This window comes from Colobus angolensis, unplaced genomic scaffold (genome assembly GCF_000951035.1).
Source record: "Colobus angolensis palliatus isolate OR3802 unplaced genomic scaffold, Cang.pa_1.0 Scaffold28, whole genome shotgun sequence".
NCBI lineage: Eukaryota > Metazoa > Chordata > Mammalia > Primates > Cercopithecidae > Colobus > Colobus angolensis.
Genome location: NW_012116043.1, coordinates 3,433,316 through 3,457,524, shown reverse-complemented (window position 1 = coordinate 3,457,524; position 24,209 = coordinate 3,433,316). Strand labels below are relative to the sequence as shown.

The following is a 24,209-nucleotide window of genomic DNA, read 5'->3' as shown; positions in this document are numbered from 1 at the left end:
GAGCTGCCTGCACACAAACACATGCACACACACGTACACACGCACACACATGCACACACGCACACATGCACACACGCACACATGCACATGCACACACACACAAACACACACGCACACACATGTGCACATGCACACACACGCATATACACACACGCAAACACACGCACACGTGCATACACAGGCACACACACATGCATGCACACAAACACACACACGCACACACACACGCACAATGCACACACACGCACACATGCGCACACACGCATGCACATACAAACGTGCACCCACACACACGCACATGCACACACACGCACACATACACGCATGCAAACGCACACACACATACACAGGCACACAGGCGCGCACACACATGTACGCACAAACACCCGCACACACATGCGCACGCAAACACACACACATGTACACGCGCGCACACACACACCCTCGCCTGCTATCCATCCAGGCTCGACTTCAGGGGAGTTGTTCAAATGGAAACATCTCTCCCAGGCGGCTGAGCTAAAATTCTCTCCTGCCTCCTATAGCAACAACAACAACAAAAAGGGGGAAAGCAGATTCCAGTGCTAATGGGGGACGCCAGGTAGAGGGAGGAGGAAACTCCACCAGGGAGACCAGAGGGGACCCAGAGCAGCGGGTCAACCTGGAGGCAGGCGTGGGGTGCATTCCCAGCTGCCTGGGCCTGAATCCCGTTCCCCCGCGTCCAGCTCGTTCAGCCTGGGGCCATCTACAAAAGGAAGGTCATAGACCCAGCCTCCTCCGGCTGGGAAGAGAGCAGGATATGACACTGGTTGGGCATGGCTTGGCACCTGGCAGGCAGTCGGCGCTCACTTAATGGCACCCGCCGTCACTGTCAGCATTCTTACCACCGTGTGAATGCCTCCTGCGCGCCAGCCTCCTGATAAAGGAGGTGCCTCACCCTATGAGTCCACCATTCAATCCCATCCGGCCGCATCAGGCAGAGAAGGGGACCCTGCAGGCCTGAGTGGCCACTTCCCTCCCCGGGGCTGGCTCCCCGTCCCCACCGCCCACCCCGACTCCTGCTGCAGGAGGAGGATCACCTTTGCCCTGAGGCTGCTAAGGAGCTTACGGTGCCCCAGGGCTGTGCAGGGAGGGGCCTGTGCAGGCTGGGCACCAGGCTGCAACACGGATGAGGGCGCCACCTGGCCACAGTCCCCACCCCGGCCTGGGCAGTCAGACACAGCGGGGCGGCTGAGTGACCCTGGGGGACAGAGCCTCTGGGGACACTGCCTGCGATTCCCCCACCAGCCCTGCCGTCAGCATCCTCTGTGGAAGCTGGAGAGAGAACAAGCCTCCAGCCTGGTATGTCCTGAGCTTTACTGAAACCACAGCAAACTCCCACAGCAGCAAACCACAGGTGCTTAATCTGTGCACATCCTCACCACCGCCACCGTCTAGGTTCCACTTTCTGTTTCAAAGAGGAGTGAAAACAAAGGGCTGTCTAGGGCACTGGAGGCGTGGCAAGCCTCAGGCTGGACACACATGTGGGAGGTGTCGCTCTCCAGCCAAGAAATGGCCACAGGCCAAGAAGCCCCAGGCACCCTTGTCCGGCTGTGAGTTGTGAGTTCCTGCCAGGGCTGACTAGGCTCACAGCACCCTGGACTCCAGGCGAGTGGGAGAAGCAGGGGGAGCAGATGGGGATAGGGGGTGGGGAAGCAAGGGGATGGTTGGGGGGGAGGTGAGTGGATGGGGGAGGGGCAAGGCCACTGGTGGGAGATGATGGCAGGCAGAACCAATGGGTGAGGGGTGGCTGGGAGGTGAGGGGGAGGGACAAGTAATGAAGGCAAGGACAGATGGCCGCAGGCAGACAGGCTGGGTGGCGCTGGGTGGTGGCTGGGAGTACTCTGTGGTAGGGAGGGAGCCCCAGGGGATGAGCAGGGAGAGATGGCAGGAGCCCAGGAAACAGGGGGTGAAGGGGAGTGAGCAGGACAGGGGGGCTGTTTGGGTGGAAAGAAAGGGAGGGAGGGAGGTGTAGAAGGAGAGGAGGAAGGGGAGGAGGGGCAGGAAGGATGTGCTGGAAGGGTTGGGCCTCAGGGCAGGGATGCTGACTAGGGTCCCCAATGGGGTAGTGCCCGAGAGAGAGGAACTGGCATCCACACCAGTCCCAAGCCCAGACCCAAGTGCAGGGGTCCCGAGCCCCGGGCCACAGAGATCCCCTTCAAGGTCAGCAGGGACCCCGTGGCTGAATCTCACACCCCGGGAGGATGTGGCGGGGCTGCAGCCTCAGCCATGAGCGGCCTCAGGAGTCCCCACAGGACTGGCCACAGGTCTCCCCTGCCGTGCAGGCCCTGGAGGGCAGCCAGGACTGGAAGGAACAAGAAAAGAGGAATGTGCCTGGGGGAGGGCGCTCCTGCCGAGGACACAGCCGGTGCAAAGGTCCCCAGGTGGGAACGTGCCTATCGTGTTTGAGGAACTCCAGGGTGGCTTGGGAGGCTGTACTGAGTGGTTGAGAGGACTGGTGCAGGGAGATGAGGTATGGGAGGTGATGGTGCTGGATCATGCTGGATCTGCAGCCCATGGCAAGGATTTTGGCTTTTTCCTGCTTGAGACAGGAGCCACGGATGGTTTGGAGCACAGGAGGGACACACAGGGGGATGTAGGCGTCGCCTTTATAAGAGCCCTCTGGCTGCTGCTTGGAGGATACGCTGAAGGAGGCAGAGGGAAGCAGGAGCAGGGAGACCCAGGAGGAGGCTACTGCAAAGTTCCCAGAGAGCAACGACGAGCTCAGGCTGGGGGTGGTCTCAGGCGTGGGCAGAAGGCTGGAATTGGGATATTTTAGAGCAGAGAATGGACTGGAAATACGCAGGAGAGCAGGGAGGTGGCCAGGGTGGAGTCCCTGAGTGCCAACAAGGACACAGCTGCATCCACCGGGGGAGGTTCCTGGGCAGGCTCTCAGGCGCATGTGGCCTGTTGGCTAGGAGTTCATTAACTGACCTTCACTTTCCCACGACAACTTGGTGAGGCAGGGGCTGCCCCAGTGACAGGGAGGCCAAGCCAACCAACAACCACACAGACACCCCAGCTCCACCCTCCCCTGGCCCCAGAGGAAGCCCTGTGGGTACCTGGCAGGTGTGCAGGTGTCGCGGCCACAGCCACTCAGAGCAGGAGGGGAAGCCCTGCAATCTTCGCCCCAGGACGGCCCCCCCAACCACCTGCCAGCCCAAGCCCACCCCAGGGATATCCCAGGGTATCCTCTCTCCCCAAGAGAAGGCCGAGTCTGGCCCAGGTGGCCTGGCCCTGCAGCCAGACCACCACCCATGCCGGCTCATGGGTGCCAAGTAGTCCCCACATATGGGGCCCACAGCTGAGCCCTCCACCCAGATGATAAGGTGACACCCTGCACACAAGATCCCAGATCAGTGAGGAAGAAACGGGGCTCAGAGAGGTGCAGAGTTTACACAGCTGTGGAGGTGGGGGTGGTGGAAATCACACTGGGTCACCTGAGAGCAGACGGACGGAGGGCCCTGGGATAGGTGAGCGCCCAGGTGAGGCCTGGGGCCACCTGCAATGCCAGGCAGCCTCCCCATGGAGATGCAGATGAGCCTAAAGTTGTCTGGCTCCCCCTGCCCAAACTGCATCCACCGTCCCTCAGGCCTGGGTGGCTACAGACTCAACCCAAGCCAGCCCAGTGCCACATGGCGCCCCAAGGAGCGGCTGGACTGGGCAGTGGAAGGAGGCTTTGTCACTCTAGGTGTCCAGACCATGTCCTAACCAAGCACCGCCCCTTTAGTGCTGAGCCAACTCTGTCCCAGGTCACTTAGGGGGACTTTGGAGTCTCACCTCCCTGCCCCTTAAGAATCCAGAAGCCCCAGGTGCCTGGCAGAGCCCTGAGCTGTCCACCTCACAGGCCTGGGTTCAGGGCCCAGGGGGCTACTTGCTGTGCAGAGCTCAAGGCAGGGGTCACTAAGCCCTCTGTTCCAAGCAATCATGGAACCAAACAACCCGCCCTCGAGGAAGCTCTCAGAATGGGCTGAAAGCTGACCACCGACCACAGGACCGTCCTGACCCCCATCAGATGGCAGCTCTCTGCTTCACGGCACCCCAGGCCCTCCCCTCCCAGCTTTCCCCTCCCTCACGCCCGCTGCCTCATGACCACAAGCCTGTTCCTGCCCCAGGGCCTTTGCACTTGCTGCTCCGCCCACCTGGAACACCTTCCTTCCCCACTTCTTCCCACACTCTGGCACCTCCAGAGAGACCCAGCACCTGCCGTCCTCCTGCCACCCAGCTCCGTGCACCCGGTGCTTGGCCCACCTCCAAGCCTTTGCCCGAGCTGCCCCCTCCCTGCACACCTACCCGCCACCTCCCACCCAACCCAACCAGCAGCAGAACCCCAAGGGGCAGAGGAGCGCCCAGCTGGCGGCCCAGGTTTACCTTGGTAAGGTCTTCGGATCCCGCAGGCTGGCCAGCGGCCAGCAGGGGTGACGGTCGCAGCAGGGGGTCGGGCAGCAGCTCTAGCCGAGGGCGCTTGCTTTCAATGAACTCCATCTCCGACTTCCCCAGCTCGGGCAGGTATGAGTGGGACTCTGGCCGCAGGTGGAGCTCCTGGGACCTGCGGGAGGAAGAGCATCGGCGTCACACAGGAGACTGCAGCTGAGAACTCCCGAGGCCCCGACTGCCCTCTGCGCCGCGCACCTACTGCGTGCCGTGCTCTGTGTGATCCTGCGAGGAAGGTGCTCACAGGAGCCCACCTCCCACGGTCCCACCGCGGGGCAGGACTCCAATGCAGCGCTGCCTTCCTTCAGGTCCACATTCACCAAAGACGTTTACAGGGAGGGAGTGTGCTACAGTGGCACTGGAACGCCCCAGAGTGACTGCCCCACCCTCGCCACTCGGGGTGGTCTGTGGACCAGCCCACCGTCCCCACCTGGGGCTGGTTACACATGCAGAATCTTCAGTACTACCTGAAGCCTACCAAGTCAGACTCTGCATTTTAACAAGATTGCCGGGTGGTTCACAGACACAGTTCATTCAGGAAACACTGTGAGCCTAACGCAGATAACAGCACCCGTGATGCCATTTCCCTCTCACCCACGCAGGGCAGACATCGCCGGCCGATCGCAGAACTCCTGCTGCTGAACCTGGCCTAACCATCTTCTCAACTCAGCCCAGCAACCCAGTGCAGAGACCGGAGCTGCCCAGCATCCCCAGTGACTGGCTCTCCTGAATGCTCCTCCACAGCATGCCTAGAGAGGGCATGGCCTTGCCTAATTAAGTACACCCCACAGAGCTGGGACTCCTGGCCTCCACCTCTCAGGCTCCAGCCATCACCCACCAGAAAGAGCCTGAACATGGCCCTTGCTGAAATGCTTTTCCCAGAGGCTGAGCAGGGAATCCACAGCCGTTCCCCTCCTGCACAAGCCCTGTCTGGCCTGGCCCTTGCTGTCCCTTGACTGCACTCCTGCCCCAGGGCCTTTGCACCTGCTGGACTCTGCCTGGAGCATTGAGACCTCAGGCCCTCCATGTGAGCTCCCCTCCCCTTCACATCTTGGTGCAGATGGCACCTCCTGGCCCGGGCCAGACCACACCACACCCACCTGTCTGCTCTCTCTCCACTGCCCTCCCCACGTGCTTGGTGGCCACAGGTGTTTCCCGGCCACCTCCCTCACCCTAGAGTGAACGCAGGGTGGTCTTGTTCATGGCTGTCCCCAGGTACTGGCGCACAGTAGGCGTTCGATCAGTGCTGTAGACTGACTAAACTCTGCCCACTAGCATAGGCTGGGGCCATGTTGCTGGCCCCACCCGGTGGGGCGAGGTAACCACCCCTCTAGGCTCACCTCCCTGGAGGGCCCTCAAGTCCTTGTCCCTCCAAAGGTGGGCCCCAAGACATCCCCCTCTTCAAGGCCCAGAACCTAGGGTTTCACCATTACACGGTGCTTGGCAGGAAGCGCGTGGTGTTTTCACTTAAACATGACAGCAGCACTGCAGTGGCTCGAATAACGTCCTCCCAAAATCCATGGCCACTGGAACCTCAAAATAAGACCTTCTTTGGACCTAGGGTCATTGCAGATGGAATTAAGCTAACAGGAGGCCATCCTGGATTAGGATGACTGGGGTCCTTGTAACACGACAAGAGAACACAGAGACAGACGAGGAAATGGCCACGTGAGGCAGAGGCAGAGGCAGAGACTGGAGCGACGCAGCCACAGACGAGGAATGCCTGTAGCCCCCAGAGGCTGGAGGAGACAGAAAAGCGTCCTCCCCTCAAGCCTTCCGAGGGCGCGCGGTCCTGCGGACGCCCTGACTTCAGATCACAGGAATGCACTGATGTGGCTTGAAGCTACCCAGTTTGTGGCACGTTGTGATGGCAGCCCCAGGAAACCAATCCAGGCACAGAAGGCACACTGCCTCGGCCTCCCCTCCTCCTCCAGACACCTGCGCCCACTTGAGTTCACCAGTCCCGCCTGCTCTGGGGCCCTGGTACCATGGGGTACCATGAAGGGCTGGGGCCTGGTGCCTCGACTTCTAGTCCTGGCTGAGTAAACAAGGGCCCATCCCTCAAACTCGCAGCCTCAGCTTCTCCATCTGAGAAATAGGCACAATTCCCCACACTTCGGCCGTCTCTAGCAGAAGCTCCTGGAGAAGGTGGGAGAAAGAACACGGCCTAACAATCCCAAATAAATGTATAGAGAGCTGGCTCTGGCCCAGCCCTGGCCCTCCCCTTGCTATAGTCCCCCCAGCTCCCCACCCCACCTCCCTCCCATGCCCCCACCTCACCTGTTCATTCCCCTCCCACCTGGATCAAGGAAAGTAAGGCTGGCCCGGCACAGGCACACACCAGGGGGCGTCCTCTGCCAGCTGGAGAAGAAGGAGGAATGGGAGGGGAGGGCAGGGGCCCCAGCGGCACCAGGTGTGGACTCGAATCTTCCCACAGCAGCCCAGCCCTGCTGCAGCCCAGCTTGGAGGTCCCCACTGCTGCCCAAACCCACAGAGACCACTGAAGTTCCACGCTGGAAGTCTGAGGGCCATGTGGCTCTTCCCTGCTCGTCCTCATCCTCACCCCGAGTCACGGCCACACCTGGTCAAGGGTGAACGCACGGCCCGACACCCCCTCATTTCACAGGACCCTGTGTACTCCTGCTCTACCATGGGCCTCTGCTTCTCCCGGAGAAGGGGCTCCCACGCCCTGGACAAGGAGGCAGCAACTCTCTCCTCACCGTTCATTCCCGGGCTGGAACTCGGACAGCAGGGAGGGCCTCCGCCGCTGGGGCTGGATGATGGAGCCAGGCGACAGGTGGGAGGCATAGTCGCGGGAGTGGTGCTGGTACTCCAGGAGCCCGACGTCCTGCAGGAGGGGACAGAGGAGTGGTGAGCGCAGGCGGGCACGGGCACGCTGGGGCACGGCAGGCAAGGCCGTGGACTCCCTGCTTAGGCTCGCTCCTGCCCTAGGCAGATAAGCCCAAGTCCTGCGGGGAACTTCAGGGACCATCTGGCCAGAGGCTACCCCTGGGGCCGAACGCCAAGGAGAAGAAGGAACACAGACGGCTGAGCGGCCCTGGGCTGCGTCCTTCCCACACAGCCTCCCACAGTCCCACGATCACGCCCACCTTCCAGGGGAGAGCGCCAAGTCTGGGAGGGCTGATGGCGCTGTCTGAGGCCAGAGGCTAGTACAGGCCTGGAACCATCCTAAGCACGGTGTCTGTCTGCCAGCCACGTTGGCGCTGATTGCGGGAGGATAGAGTAGAGGAAGCTGTCTTCACTTTTCTACCCTCCCACCCCATCCTACCCCTGCCAGGCAATGGGTCCCTCCGGCCTGAGGAGCTGCAGCTTGGAAACGCGGGCCTGGGAAGACAGGACTGAAGGTGCATACGGGGCAGCATTATTTGTAAAAACAGAAACACATTTGCAGCAACAACTGGGAAAAGGCCCAACCTAGATGCCCAGCTCTTGGCAGGGTGGGTAAGTGATGGCCATGTGAGGGAACGAGGCTCGGGCCTCACTCGCCAGGAGAAGGATGGATGGTGGCAAGTGACGGCGACAAACAGCCGATGGCCAGCGAGGCCCAAAGACGAGGTTTCAGAACGAAGCACCCCCTGACCCCAAGCCTGCCCTGTAAAAGAGAAACTCCCGCAGGTAAGGCTCGTATCACAGCCAGAAGGGTAAGCCTTAGGCAAACTCTCCTCCTTTAATAACACGCTGCCGTCCATTTGACAAAGACTCTCCTTGCCCATACCTGAGTCAAGCTCCTCTAACCCATCCTCTCTCCACTGGGCCTCGACCCTGGCCTTGGCCTTGCGGAGCTCTGCCCAGCTGCAGGAATCCTGGTCAGTCAGTGTAAAGGAACCCCCCACCCTCAAGCGCTCCTCTTAGTAATTTTCCATCCATTGACCCCTCCCTCCGCCCTGCAGCTAGGCTATGAGGCCCCAGCTGTCTTGGCCCTATTTGGAGCTCAGCCCGGTCTCTCTCCCTTATTGTGACAGTCTGGACACTGACAGCACAATTGTCCTGTATAGTCTTCCTGCTTAACAAGTATACAAATACTTTTTCCTTTAACACATTATCCATTATCATAGGGGAGAAAACTCAATATCAACAAATTAAATGTATACCAATTGCCAAGTACACCCAGATTTGAGAAACATTAAACTGTGTTTAAAAAAAAAAAAAAAAAGACAGTAACAAGTCTCTCAAACTAAACAAGGCAGGCTTCACTTATGCACCAAACCCAATAGATTAGTTTTGTCTGCCTGGAACACTCAGTTATGCTGTTTGCGGTAATCAGTTAGTGATGTCTGACACAGGTGAGGCTTCAGAGAGAGGGATTGCAGGTGACTTCATTTCTTCTTGGCACCTTTCTTTAATTTTCCTGATTTTCCATAAAAATCTAGTCATTCTTTTGTTGTCTGGCTTTTTCAACAAGGCAGTTATTTTTGCAAAGAGAATCAGACACAATGCCAGTAGATGCGTTGATAACGTATCTGTCGCAGACCCAACAAAATCAGCACGTAAGAGCGCGGGAGCCCAGAGGCCAGGAAGGATGAGCAAGTGGAATCCACGGAGACCCTGGCAGCCTCAGAAGCTGGAAAAGTTGGGGAAAGGACCTCCCTGGACAGTCCAATGTAGATACCAAAAGCTGCAAGGCCTCCAACAGAAGGTATGTCTTTGGCCCCGTTATTTGAACCCTCTGGGCCTCAGTTTCTCCTCTTTGAAATGGGTGCCCAGCCCAGATTAAAGGAGGCCGGCACCTCCCACACTCATCTTCTTCACCTCTCTGAGGGATTCCCCCAAGGCTGAGAGCAGCCTCCAGAAGGCAGAAAAGGCACGAGCCTCCTCCTACATCCCGCAGTGTCGAGCACAAGACTCTAGGTGCTCTCAGTGGGAGGAGAAGGAAGAAGACGGGGCTGGAGGGAGGGAGTGGAGGAGGCCACTGGGCTGACGATGACGCAGCTGCCAGGCCAAGACCTTGCCACACACACAGAGGTGTGAGAAGAAAGCAGCAGGCCTCGCAGTCTGCCAGGAGGATCCTCTCCACCCAGCTCTCCCGTACCAAGGCCAAGTGGGCAGACAGGCAGGGCAGATGGTCCAGTCCCTCGGAAGAGGGCCTTGGCCAGATAGTGCTCACAGCAGCCAACTATGGTGGAGGAGGCCCAAAGCCGGGGCTGGGGAGGCCTCTGCATGAACCCTTTGGCCTTAGTTTCCCAATTTAGGAGATCCTCCCAGGAGCATCCTGGGGGCCGTTTCTGCCCAAAATCTGTGGGCATTTTGTTACTGGACCCTAAACCCTGGGAGACACTCGCTCCACACGGGGCCCCACCACAAGGCTTGAAGCAGGTCACCAGGGTTGAGCCCAGGGACTCCCCTGACAAGAGTGCCTGGAGGCTCTAGGGGAAGGCAAGAATCGGGGAGGCCCCACCAGAGAAACTGACCCAAGGTGGGGCCCAAGGGGTCCCATGAGCTGGAATATGTCCAGGCTGGAAACCACCTCACCATGTCTCCGAGCAGGAGAGCTCCCCACGTGACAACATTAATCATAAAAAACAACAATAATACCCCACAGTAATAAATTGCCTGTGCGCACCTGCAGCTAAATGCTTGAAATACATTAATTTCACCCCTACAGCAGCCCTGTGAGGTGGATATTACAAGAAGCCCAACACAAAGAACAGAAAACAGAGGCACAGAGAGGGTAAGTGGCTTGTCCACACCACACAGCAAGAAGGGGGTATGTTCTGAGATGCAAGGCAAAGGCTGAGCTGGCTTTCTGAGGAGGGACAAGAGGGGACGGTCCCCAGGCTCTTAACCTGTCCCAGTAGGACAGCAGCAAATCTGACTTGGAGAGAGGGAGACTGACCCAGCTGCTCAGAAAGGGAGGCAGGAAAACCCATTCAGGTGATGCCCCCTGACCTCGGAGGGCTTCTCCCTGACCATGGCACCTCTGAAGCTTGAAATCAGGGCCACCAATAAATTACACCCTTAAAACTCCTGGGGAAGGTGAGAGGCCACCAGAAAAAGCTGTTCACCCAGGAGGGAATCCCAGCTGGTGCCTTCTTTGCTGGGTCCCAAGGGTGGGGAGGAGTGGCTGGGGGCAAAGAGGAGAAAGGGGCTAAATTCGCAGGAAATGTTTGAGCATGGGCTGGGAGAAGTTCCTCTACGGGAAAGGAGTGCCCCTCTCTGGCCCCTGGATAAGGCTCTCTCTGGCCCCTGGACAGGGCTCCTTACTCCAGAAGATGTCAAGGGAATGCCTGGGACTGCACACTGAAAGCAAAGGAAGAATTCAGCCCATTCCTAGACCCTGGATTCATGGGAAAGCAAAGGAAGAATTCAGCCCGTTCCTAGACCCTGGCTGCATTCATGGGTCTCTCCCGGAATGATGGCGGCTGCAGTCAAGAGAGCTCCCAACTCAGGACCTTTGCACATGCTGTTCCTGCTACCTGGAACATTTCTCAGCCAGATTCCCACATGCCTGGCCCTCTCCCCTCCTCCAGGTTCAGCTCCAAAAGCAGCTTCTCAGTGAGGCTCCTCCCCAACCCTCTACTTAAATCTGGGCTCCCCGAACCTCAGCCCTTCCCCCCGTCTCCTTCCCAACTTGCCATTCCCCACAAGGAGATCAGCTCCCTGAGACAGGGATGCTTACCTGTTCTGTTCACAGCTGCACTGCAAGGGCCTGGAAGAGGATGGGCCCAAGACACCTGAGAAGTATTTGCCAGATGGATGGATGGATGGATGGATGGATGGATGGATGGATGGATGGATGGATGGATCTCCCAGCATGGGAGCTCCCAATGAATGAATGAACTAATGAATGAATCTCCCCCAGCATGGGAGCTCCCACCAGCCTCTCTTTTGAGGGCCAAATCATCCCTCCACAGCCTCTTAAAAGCCATCACCAAGCAGCAGGAACGGAGCTGCAAGAGGGGCCATGAAGCTAATGGAGGACCCCCCAGGGCACTCAGGACACTGCAAAGCCTCCCGCAGTCTAGCCTCTCCCAGTGATCCCCACGTGCCCACCTGTCCCAGCCTGGCCCAGGCAGTCTCCAGGGTCTGGGAGCCTTGGCCCAGGGCAGTACTACTCCACCAAAGGTCTGCAACATTGCCAACCGCAACAAGGTGGGCACAGAACATGACAGCATGCAGACCCTGGGGTTGGCGCAACCCTGGCATCCAAGGGCACAACCAACTCTGACCCTGCCGGACCGGGCCTGCATCTGTGCAATGGGACCCCGTATCGATTTGTGACAAAATGAAACAGACCGGTCCTTCCTATAGGGAGTCTGATAAGCGCTAATCTAGGCCAAGAGTCAGCACACTAGGGCGCAAGGCCAAGGCAGGCCTGGCCAGCGGTGTCCAGTGTCACAGGCGCAGGCCACGCCCACTCCCTTACGCCCTGGCTGAGCTGCTTTCACACCGTACTGGCCGAGAAGGGCAGCTGCATGGCCTGCAAAGCCTGAAATATTTACAGAGAAGGTGTGCTCACCCCTGCCCTAGGGGCAAAGCCCAGAGTGTACCCTTGGGGCAAGACAGAAAAGGCTACTAAGGTGATGTTGTAAGAATAGCATCGTCATTACATTATTGATTATGTCAAATGTCTGCTTACTCTGTCCAGACCCTGTGCGAAGGGCTCTGCACCTATCAACTAACTGGATCCTCACAATCTTAAAACTATCCTTGCTCAACTGATGGGGAAACTGAGGCACGAGACAGTAAGGCCACTTGCCCCCAGTTTCACAGCTAGGACATCACTAGGGCAGGACGTGGCTCCAGAACCGGTGAACCGGTGCTATGAACCAGTCTTCAGTACTGCGGCATAGAGAGGTTAAGTAACTTGCCCAAGGCCACACAGCAGAAAAGGGTCACGCTGGCATTCAGACTCTGTGTCCCTGCTTTTAACTGCATTCGTTTAGCCCAAGGTCTGGAGGAGCTCAGGAGCACTCAGGGTCCCAGAGGACTTGAAGAAGAAGGCAGAATGGAATTGGGCCACAGAAAGCCCGAAAGGAGGCCGGGAGAGGAGGATGCGTTGATCTCCAGGAAAACAAAAGCTGCAAGCGTTTTGTTACTGGACCCTCAACGCTAGAGACCCTCGCTTCCCGAGGACCCTCAGGGAGAGACACAGGGTCCTGCTAACTGTCACGGAGAGAAGTTGGAGCCCTGAGGATGGAGAGAATGGGGCACAGAGGGATGTGGCAGATGGGAAGCGGGAGGGCAGGGATGATGCATATAGAAGCCTGGAGCATGGCTGAGGCTGAGTCAGGGAACCTGGGGGCTTTCCATGGTCTCAGGGTCCAGGCCTCTGTCTGCAAGCACCCCCTAAGTGAAGCCTCCCATTTGCACTGGGAATCACTCACCAGCAGCCCGCAGATGACGCCAGGGCAGAGCACGGGCAGAGGCAGCGGCTTACACGGCCCGCACCATTCCACCGCCGGCTCGGCATCCAGGGTCCTGTGGTTCCCCAGGGGGAAGAGGCCCTGCTTGGGTCTCCTGCCACCCCTCCAGGAGGAAAGAGATGACTACCCCGCGCTTGCTGCACACGGACATTGCCACCGATGCGCAGACCCACCAGGACACCGGTACTGCAGGTGGGGAAACTGAGGCCGTTCCACATGGCTGTGAGCGGGCCAATGCCACTCAGCAAGCTGGACACGGAGAGGGATTCGAAGCCACACTGAGGTCTCACAGGCTCCAGGGAAGACCTGCCATCAAAGCAGCCCCGTGCCCAAAGCGCCAGGAAGAGGACTCTCCAGACGGGAGGGGCTGTCCCAGAAGGCAGGCCTGTCGGGAGTATGTGTGGGGGTGACCTGAATCTGGGAGGGTCACTGAGGCATCTCGTGGATCCCAGCACAATGGCCTCAGCTACTATACAAGGAACCAGGACAGCCAGGTTCCCACCACCGACCATCCCCTTACCCGGGGGATCTGTCCTTCTGTGGCTTGATGAGGAGCTCAGGAAGAGGGGGGTATCTTTTGAACTGGTCTCGCCCGTTAAAAGGACAGGAAGAGTTTGGGGGCTGAGGGGCTGCCAGGGAGGAGCCTCCAGATCACAGCCCCCAGCTCACCTCCAACCCACAGCAAGAAAGTGGCTCCACGCTGCAATATGCCCAGGGTAGCAGGGCCCTTCTGAGAGTGCCCAGAACCCTTCCTCTGCCCTTCAAGAGACAAGCAGGGTTCCCTGGATGGGCAGCCCTACCATGAGGCAGGAGGGTCCGATGTGCGGCTGCCCCAGGGAGGAGCACACACAGGTGGACCCTGCTGCCCCCACACAAGCACAGGAATGTTCTCACCTGTGGCTGCCAGGCTGGGCCCCGCTCAATCCCTGGCCTCAGTCTCTTGCCTGGAGGGGGTGGTGAGCGCTTGGCCCTGTCCACCCATATCCTGCGTCACTGACAGCCCAGCAGGAGAAGAATGGGAGGTGTCTAGGGTCAGCCAGTGACCCCGAGGGCCCAGTTGGGGCAAAGAGCAGGAGAGGTGGGAGGGCAGAGGCTACAGTAGCCTGAGGACTCCCCAAGGCTAGGAGCGGGGTGGGGGCGGTGGAGAAGAGTGGGAACCTCCACAGGACAGGACAAGAAACCAGAAGCCAGTGGCACTGCCAGCGCCCCTCCCCTCGGGGCAGGCAGGTTCCCCTCTGGGCAGCAGCAGGAACAGCAAAGACCAAGGAATGGCAGCGGCAAACGGACAGAGCGGGCTGGCCCTGAGCCAGGCGCCATCTTAAGAACATTCAACATATCCCCTTTACCCCTCATGAGAATCTAGGAGATGGGTACTCTCAGTACCCCTGCTTTATGGGTGACAAAACTGAGGCTCAGGTTACGCAACTCGTCCAGTTTCCTACCCTGTGAAATGTTTTCCCATTGACAAAACACAGAGCATGATAGTCGTCCCACTCTGGGGTGATCAGGGGAAGGCACACAACCACATACACTCGGGGCTTTGAACAACATTTGACCCATAGTAGGTGCTCAGCTAACAAGAGCTCTTCCTTCTGTTGGTGGTGGTGACAGATAAAGACAATGATGACAAAATATGAAATCGTTTCCTACCGGGAGTCTATTCCTTACCCCTGGGCACACAGTAGGTGCTCAATAAATAAAGGCACGGGGGAGTGGGGGGACACAGAGGCTTGGAGCCCCGATGCTGTGGCAGCCTCCCCACTTAGGGCAATCGCACCTGAGGCCTGTGATTGAACCTCTTGGGCCTCGGTCTCCTCATCTGCAAAGCGGGATGACAGCGCGAGCTGCTCTTTCACGGGGCCGCTGGGGAGAATGCAATGACTCTATCCCGGGAAATGCCATCCTAAGAGGGATCCACAATGCACCCACTGACGACAGCTGGCTCTGCAAAGCGTCCCAGGGGCCCAAACCTACAGGAGGCCACGTGTCAGGGACTCCCCCAGGCAGGGCCAGCGAGCTCATATGCAAAACCTTCTCGCTTACCGATGGAAAAGTCCTCCCACACAGCTTCCTTTCTGGTTCTCACAAGAGGGGACCACAGCAGACAGACAGGACAGACACATGCACACACACGCACACATGTACCCCCACGGTGGCCGGCAGAGTCAGCTTCCACTCCAGCTGTGACCTCCAGGCCTCACATCCATCACTCAGCAGCCAGGAGGTCACAAGGGGGAGGTCCACAACTCTGAAAGCCGCTTGGCAAACACCCAGAGACATGGTATATAGCGGGTACCTCGTAAATGCCAACCAAGGCCCATTGTCCTAGCCACACCACGCAGTGAGAGAAGAGGCAGGAAATGGGGCCCCCGCTGGGAGGTGCGGCGGGGTGGGGTGCGGCTTAGGAGACCCAACCAGGGCACACACGTGGGCAGGCACCGAGGCCCACCTGCTCCCAGGACAGGCCATCTGCCACGGGGCGGGCTCCCCGAGGACACAGCCAGCACCCTGGACCCTCGTGTCAGGGAGGCAGAAACGCAACCTGTGCGGGGCCTCCTCATCTCAGAGCCTCGAGCCTCACCAAGGCGAATACACACGGGACGGGAGGACAGCAAGGAAGGGGAGCTGTGACCTATTAGGCCCCCTTGCCCCCCAGAAGTCACCCCAATCCTACCCAATCCTGTAGCAGTGGGGGAGCAGAGGTAAGGCTGGGCTGCAGGACAGTGAACACAGCAGGAGCTCCACGTTCACGTGCCAATCCCACTGCCAGTCAAGAGAGGGCAGAGCCCCAGCTCAGCCTGGCCCCAGCCTCCATCATCCCAGCTTTAAAATGGGAGCAAAGAGATTTTACCAGATGTTCTAGAAAAGGCTTCAGACACCAGGAGTCTCTGTGGAGGCCTCCCCTCTGCCCTGGGACGCTCAGAGCCGTGCGAGCCTGGCTCCCAGGAGAAAAGGAGGGGTGAAGACTCAGTGGAATGGAAAAAGGGTTTCAAAGGTAGCCCCAGGCACACACACGTGCACCCCCTTACCGTGTGCGTCCGGGCGATCTGCACTGGGTAGGAAAGGCTGTGGGGCGGGTAGCGGGGTTCAGTGGCCCTCCACGTCTGTGCCACAGGCTGTGTGGATCCCGACATGGTGGTGGGGGTCGGGGTGGCTCCCAGGCCCCGATAAGCTTTCTCTCAATTGCCACCAAGGATTAAAAGCCAGTCCTCGTCATCAGCTCACGGGCCACCCCGTCACTGGCACCTGCGAGAAAACAAGAAAAGAAAAACAAGATCAGCCACGGGACAGGCGGCTCCTCCGCACGTGCGTTCGAGTCACTCCTGTGGTCCCATGAGGACACGCAGGCACCCAAGGGCCTGCCTGGATCCTCCTTCATCCACTGCCACACTCACCTGCTCTCCGGCAGCACCAGGAGACAGGCATGGCGTTCAAGGTCCCTCCGAGCTACGCAAGCCACACAAGGGACCAGAAGCCTCCTCCCCACCCAGGCTCTCACCACCATTCAGATGGCTCCCAGCCCCGCTCAGCCCACCCAACCTCACTCACTCCATGGCCCCCCGGGTTTCTGAGTCACGGGGCAGAGTTCCCAGAAAGCACCTGTCCCAGGAGGGGCAGCCAGCAGGGACAGCACACACCGCTGAACGTGGCAGCAGGGGCCAGGGCCAGCTCGGGATGCGGGCAAGGCTGTGACCCTGTGCAGGAGGCTGATACCATGACATGGGGCAAGACTGATATAAGGTTAGCCAGACGCAAGCTGGGAGGTGGGATTAGGACACAGAGGGCTACACCAGGAAGAGCCAAGGGCAGAATGACAGTCAGTCAGCCCCTGCAGCCTAGGGATAGGTACCCCAAACGGCTCCTGGGGCAGATACTGGCACCTTCCATGGGAGAGGATCTACTCATGGCCATGCCAGAGGAGTAACACGAAGCAGGCTGGCAGCTTCACAGATGGAAAAACAGCCCCACAGAGAAGACACGGCCCAGCCAGGGAGCCACGGCGGCCCCTACTCCAAAGCTGCCTTTGCCAGGAAACCCCTAAGCCCCCCGCCCCCAACAAGGCTTCTCCCCTTCCTCTGCCAGCCACAGCTCCGTGCCACCTGCTGGGCTTACAACAGGGTCCCATCCCAGACCGAGGCCCCCTCCACACTCTCCCTGAACCAGCCCCTCAGAAAAGGTGTGTCCACTGGGTCCTGCCTCATGCAAATCCCTCTCCAGCACTCCCACAACTGCACACCCCCTGCCCCAGAGCTGAGGGAAATGCACTCTGGCACAGGGACCCAGCGCCTGGATGTGGGCCTCGACGGCAGAGGACTGAGGCTGCATTATACAAGGTTAGGGGTCAGGAGGGGAAACAGTATACCCAGCCCTGCAATTTCATCAGAACACCCCCTCCCCCGACCTGAAGAGGGTGACTGTCCTCCAAGCAGGCATGCCCTGGAGGCCTAATGAGGAGGAGCATTGGGAGGAAGGTTAAGGTTGGGGGCCCTGACTGCCTCCCAGGCTCCACCCCATCTCTCATTAGTGTAGACGTGACCCTTCCTCCCTCCCCAGGCTCCAGGGATGGTCATGTGACCCGGTCCTGGCCAATCAGAGTCCTACATGCTCCTGGGCCAGCGACTGGCTCAGGGATGAGCCTATGACCCAATAGGAGTCAATGAGAATCTGCCTTGAGACTTTTGATGCTGGAATCAGGAGAAAGGTGCTCTCTGCCGGGAATCCAAGCTGGGAATGAAAGCCTGGAGCTGTGGGGGCCACCATGCAGCAGGAGCCTGCCTGAGACCCACACCCACGGGCAGGAAGGCAGCGTGAAAGGGCAGGTTGTGTCCGATGGCGGCCGGAGGCAGGTCGAAGCCTGCTCACTTCATTAGGGGAGCCAGGCCGCTCCTTCTGCGCGTTTTGTCTTTGGCAGCCCAAGCTGGGTTTCTGTCACGTGCCACCAAGAGTTTGGGCTCACACAGGGAAAGAAGGAGTCGCAGAGGAGGCAACCCTTCGACTGGCTGCTGTTCATCCTTCAAACACTTTTAGAAAAGCCAAGGAATTCCAGAGCCAAGACTGACACATCTACCACCACCTCAGTCCTACCTGCGTGGGCTCTCCCAGCCCCGAGACAAGATGTACAGCGCAATTCCCGTGAACATGGGAACATGTCCCACTCCACCATCGCTAAGCTGCGTGGCCTTGGGTAAGTCACTTGCCCTCTCTGAACCTCCAAACACGCAGTGTTCCCTAAACATCAGATATTCATGTGCCACTTTTGTGTAGGGACTTTGGTATAGAGATTACCCAGGCCGCAGCCATCGAGCCCCAGGCCTGTCACTTTCACTTAGTTAGGCATAATTTAAAGAGAAGCATATTATCAGCATGGATATACGGAAACCAGTACTATGTGGAATAAACAGGAAGGCATCGGAATCACAAATGCACTACTGAGGACGTCTGTGCATATTCCGACTGCCTAAGTCCTCCTGCGAGGACCCCAGGAAAGGCCAGGTGGTGGAGAGGAGGCACTCAGCAGCGCCCAGAACACAGGAAGTGCTCAGCAAACCAGAACTCCCAGTACTACTGTCACCAGGACTGTCAATGATCCAGCTGCAGCCCAGTCACCAGTGACGCTATGATGGGGAGGCAAGGCACAGCTAGCCCTGCCCGGCCCCAAGAGCAATGAGACATCCTTTCTGCAGCCGGAAACAAGAGTCTGGCCCTGAGAGAGAGGACAGCTGTGGCCACCGAGACCCAGCCCTGTTCTAAAATTCTTCTTGCTAGAGCTCGGCTCAAAGTCTGCAGACCCTGGTCATCTCATGCAGCAAAGTGAATTCTGTTCCCTTCTCTCTAGGTGTTAAACAGCTCCCGGTCTCTCGGAGGAAATGAGGCCATCACTCCTGCAGGGTGCTGTTCCCGAGGTCTGCCCCTCTTCCAAGGGCACCACGGGCAACTTCCAAATTGCTATTGGATTTTGAGTTGCACAAGGTGGCCGAGAGGTCTCATTTACTACAGCTTTTCTTTCCTCCTTTGCCCAGTGAGATGCTGCCTGGGGGTGACAGGCCCCTGACACACACCACGGTGCACACAGGCACCAGAGACCAGGGAGGGTGACACCTTCCTAAAGCACCCCGCGGCTGGCTGGCTTTCCAGTGCCTGGGATTTACATAGTGCCTGCCCCGGAGCATGGGGTTGGAACCTCGGCCCCTCACCTACCAAGGGGTTCCCCCACCAGCCCCCCGCCCAGCATCCTCACATGCCAGTGGGGCTGAACAGGGAACGACTCCAGTAACCTCGTGCCACCCTCACTCACCACGAGCTTAGGAAACCCAGTTTCCAACCCCTCCCGACCTGAGCCACGTTTCCTGCCAACTTGAAAAAAAACAAATGTTAGGGAAACGGTTTGGCAGCTCCTCAAAAATTTAAACATAGAATAACCATATGACCCACCAATTCCATTCCCAGGCATCCACCCAAAAGAACTGGAAACAGGGACTCAAACAAAACATGGTATGCACGTTCGTGGCAACAGAATTCACAGTAGCCAAAAGGCAGACCCAGCAAAAATTCCAGTCCATCCGCACGATGGAGTATTACTCAGCCATAAAGAGGAATGAAGGACGACTGAGTGCTACACCATGCGTAACCAGAAAATGTTATGCTGAACCAAAGAGGCCAGACACAAAAGGCCATGTACTGCATCACTCCATGTATATGAAATGTCCAGAACAGCCACATCCACTGAGGCAGAAAGGAGACTGGTAGCTACCAGGAGGGCAGGGTGAGGCAGGAATGGGGCCTGTTAATGGGTACAGGATTTTATAGGGCAGTGATGCAAAAGTTTTGAAACTTGATAGAGGAGGCAGGTGCACAGCACTGCAAAGAGAGAAAAAAATAAGCTTTGACTTTTCATCAGCAGGTTTGGAAGTAAATGCCAAAAAAAATGATGACATCGTTTCCTCAAAGATGGGAGCAGGAGAGGCTGAGGGAGCCTCTCCAGGGTCTCCAGGATCTGGTCCTGGCCAAAGGAGGTTCTGAGGATGGATCCGGGCTGAAGTGGGAATTCAGACACAAATGCCCCACGTCACCGCTGGGTCTGGCTGTGGTGCGGTCAGAAAGGGTGGGCGGCATTCATTTATTTACAGACACTCTGGGTTCTCTGCTGAGCCCCGGGCTAGCTCTGGGGACTTCATGTGAACCCGGCAGGGTCCAGGCCCTGGAGGGTCTCAGGCCAGGGACTCTGCCCGGCCCTGGGGAGAGCCGGGGGATATGAGGAAGAAGAACTTCCAGAGGGTGAAGGAGAGGGGACGGAGAGCACTCCAGCAGGAGGTGCCACTGAGCAAGAGCAGGGAGGTGAGCGCCAGCAGTGGGGGGTGAACACAGGCCCAGGGGTGAGCACAGGCGCAGGGTGGGGGGTGAGCGCAGGCCCAGGGATGAGCCAGGGCCTGGGGGTGAGCACAGGTGCCATTTATGTTTGAGAAATTCATTGAGTGAATATGGGGGGAGGTGGGGACAGTCACTCAGGGCCCCATGGGCCCAGGTAAGGATGGATTTTGTTCTCAGGGTAGTGGGGAGCCACAGAAGGTGGTTGAGGGGGAGAGTAAAGGGTCAGAGTGTTTTACGAGCAGGCACTGCGGGGAGCAAGAGTGGATCAGGGAGACCTGGGGAGGCTCCAGCAAATGTCCAAGAGAGGGGACACTGGGGGATCAGGGCAACGGCGACAGAGAAGGGGAAATGGGCAGGTGAGTGAAAAGTCAGGAGGGAGGCTGACTCCGTAGGCTGCGAATACAGCTTGCTGCAGGAGTCCTGCTCCATAGGCCCACTGCGAGGACCCTGTGCCTGTGGCATACCGAGAGGTACCTGGGGACAGCAAGTGTTCAGCCATGCAGAGTCAGCAGGATCAGACCTCCGAGGAGAACAAGACAGTGCCTGGGTGAGGTTAAGGGACTTGCAGATCTCAGGTGGCCGGGACACCCAACGGGGACACCAAGGGCCCAAGCACGCCTCTGCACATCCAAGCCACCAAGCACAGCCCCAGGGCCCCTGCTGGCCCCTGAACCAGCTGGAGGAGGGCTGCAGATCCCACACAGGCAGGCGGAGGGGCTCCCCATGCACAGCTGCAGGGGTCCGTCCCTGGGCCACGCCTGCCAGGAGGTAGCACACACAAAAGTGCCCCCTGCCCCCAGTGCAGTCTGCCGGGCAGCACCAGGAGCCAAGTGGGCCACATTCCCTGTTCCCTGCCGCTGCGGGCTTTGGTAAGGTTTCCAAATCGACAGCAGAAAGCTTGGGCTGTGAGCTCTGAATGGCCACCCGCCTTGCTTCCTGCTGGACCCAGAGCCCCTTCCAGTGCCTGGCACACAGTAGGGTGCACACTGAGTGACTCTGCCCAGCGGAGGTGCATGCCAGCAATACAGCGATGCCAGAAACCACCACACCTGTGTCCTCTTCCCACCTGGCCGAGCGGGGGCACCTTTCCGGGAGGCCCTGGAAGCTTCCATGGGGCCTCCCGCCCCTGCATTCCTCTCCAGCTCCAGCAGGATGAGGCCACACCGAGACACATTCCATAGATTTTCCGTGTCTTGGGCGGCCTGGTTCAGACCTGGGGAGGGTGGAATTACAGCCTCAGGGTGAGGGGGCAGGCGGGGGCTGGTGGAGGTGTGGGAGCTACGGGATGTGCCCTGAGCGCTCAGCCGCGGGCTGTGGGGAGGATGAAAGGCACGCGGGGCTCTCTGCGCCACACGTGCCTCACGTTTTCTGGGAACTAATGGGCGCTGACATTGGAAGAACCTGTGGCAGGTGGGGGAGCCTCAGGATTAAAAACCAGCATGCCAGGCAGAGAGCGCCCACGGCACGTGCACACACACACACACGCGCGCACACGCTCGACAGAACCCTCTGATACTCCGAGAAGCCCAACGCACAAAGCCCTCCTGGGGTGGGCGGAACCGCAGCAGGAACACAGGCCGTGCCTCCACTGTCCCACCCTGGCCTGGCGAAGGCAGGCAGGCCCCGGGAGCCCTGCAGCTCGGCCAGGTCGGGCTCCCTCACCGCTCAGCAGGTATTTGCTCCATTCACTGCGGAATAAGCCCCTATTGTGTGACAGCCACGGAGAGGCACGGCACCTGGCACACACCAGGCGTATTAGCTCTCTGGGCTGCACCGCCACAGGCTGCGTGGCTTCAAAAAACAGAAATGGATTCTCTCACTGTTCTGGAGGCCTCAAGTGCAAATCCAGGTGTCACCAGGGCCCCACAGGGCCTCTGGAAGCTCTGGGGGAGGTCCTTCCTGCTTCCTTGCTCCTCCAGCTCTCGTGGCCCCCGGCAACCCTCAGTGCTCCCTGGCCTGTAGATGCATCATGCCAATCTCTGCCTCTGTCTCCACGCGGCCTTTCTGCTGCATCTCCTGTCTCTGGGTCTCCCCTTCTTCAAGGACACCAGTCATATTGGAGCTGGGGCCCTCCGTTATCCGGTTGTGACCTCATCTTAACTAATGAGATCTGCAAAGACCCTTTCCAAACAAGGCTGTGCTCCCAGGTTCCAGGAGGACTATCCGTTAAGGGGGAACAGTACCTACTCCAGGAGGTGCTCCAGAAATACTTGTTTTGTTCACTGCTGTATCCCCAGAGCCCAGCACACAGTAGGCATCTAATAAATATTTACTAAACAAAACCACTGCAGCCAGCCCGGCCGGAGGAGAAGCTGGCCCGGGGGAACTCTGAGACAGCAGTTCTGGGATGTGCACATGAGACGCTGCCGAGCGCCAGCTCCACGGGTCGGGTCGGGCTGTTGACACCTTGCGTGTTTACTTTCTGGCATGCAGTAAACATTAGGGAACCGGCCAAGTATCTGATGGCCGCCTTCAGCAGGACTCCTGGCGCAGAACGGACGCTCAGGAATCCAGCTCTGGAGCGAGTCCTGAGATGCGGAAAGCTGGTGGGACGTGGCAAGGGGGCACCTCGCCCAGCCCGGTCCAGAGAGGACGCCACAGCCAATGCAGAAGGGGGCAAAGAGAGAGCTCCTGCTGCCCGGCCTGGTGGCTCGCTCTGTCCACCACTATTTATTAAGCACCTACTGTGTGAAAGGTGCTGGGGATCCCAAATCCCCCACCTTGTGAAGCTGCCATTCCAGCAGGCAAGACGGGAGTAAGAGGATGGCAGAAGGTGTTAGCACTATGGAGAAAATCAGAACCAGGAGGAGGCGGGCAGGGAATGGGGGTCCATTTTGAAAGTGGGCAGTCAGGGGTGCGTCACCAGAGATGCCTTTTATGTAAAGGCATGGGGGAGAGGAGGGAGTCCACACAGCGGGCACAGCAGGTGCAAAGGCCCGGAGGCAGGACCAAGCCTGCTGTGTGAGGATGGCAGGGAGGCCTGGATGGGGAGAGTGGGGTGAGCGAGGGCATGTGGAAGGACACAGCTGCTGCACTTTACGCAAGGCTGGCGCGCGGTCTCCCATGGCAAGCCTGCCTCTGGCGTCTCTGTGTTCAAAGGACACTGTGGCTGCCCCTCTGTTGAGGAGCACTGGGCACAGGTAAAAGGGCCCCGTAACCCTGAGTGATTACAGTCTCGATCGTCAGGGCCCTAGAGAAACAGGCTTCCACCCACGCACAGCGGCAGGCCTGCAGGAATGAGGCCAGACTCCTTGGCCCTCACTTGGCAGAAAGGTCATTCCGCTCCCTTAGGAGGAGCCAGGTACCCAACCCCAGCCTGTCATTGGCTCTGCCAGAGGGGCTGAGGGTCAAATACTAAGAGCTCAACCCCAGGTGCCACCCACAAGGTTACAGTCTGCCCTCAAGCTGAGACCAGGCAAGCCAAACCCATCCCCAACTCTGGTTTCTGACCCATTCTCATCAATTAGAGAATTATTTCAGCATCTGTTATGTGCAAACACTGTACAAGCACAGCTACAGCAGTGACCAGGTCAGACAAAAGGCCTGCCAGCGAGGGCCCACATCCAGTGACAGGTCTGTCCCAGCTGGTAGACTCCCCACCCAGGTGCTCAGCAGGGGGTGGCTGGATGGAGGGAGAGGATGGAAGAGGGATAGAGATAGGAGGATAGAGGAGAAAGGAGGAAGAGAGGGAGGAAAGGAGGATGGATGGATGAATGCATGCATACATAGAGAAAGGAGGGAGGGAGGAAAGGCGGAAGGATGGATGGATGGATGGATGGATGGATGGATGGATGGATGGATGGATGGATGGACAGACGGATGGACGAATAGATGGATGGATGAATGGATGGATGGATAGATGGACAATGGATGGATGGACGGATGGATGGATGGACAGATGGAAGGATGGATGGATGGATGGATGGATGGATGGATGGATGGATGGATGGATGGATGGATAGACAGATGGATGGATGGATGGATGGA

The 24,209-nt window shown here is 58.5% G+C and overlaps 1 protein-coding gene across 1 annotated transcript in view; it reads right to left on the bottom strand.

Annotated features, from left to right (window-relative positions):
- The window catches only part of NCOR2 (nuclear receptor corepressor 2), a 193,981-nt gene that overhangs the window by 155,217 nt on the left and 14,555 nt on the right, over positions 1-24,209 (bottom strand). Inside the window, exons 2-4 of the mRNA XM_011948414.1 lie at positions 15,884-16,100; positions 7,191-7,318; positions 4,408-4,585 (exon numbers count right to left, since the gene is read on the bottom strand). Coding sequence (XP_011803804.1) covers positions 4,408-4,585; positions 7,191-7,318; positions 15,884-15,988 — 411 coding nt within the window. The 5' untranslated portion in view covers positions 15,989-16,100. The remainder of the gene's footprint in view (positions 1-4,407; positions 4,586-7,190; positions 7,319-15,883; positions 16,101-24,209) is intronic.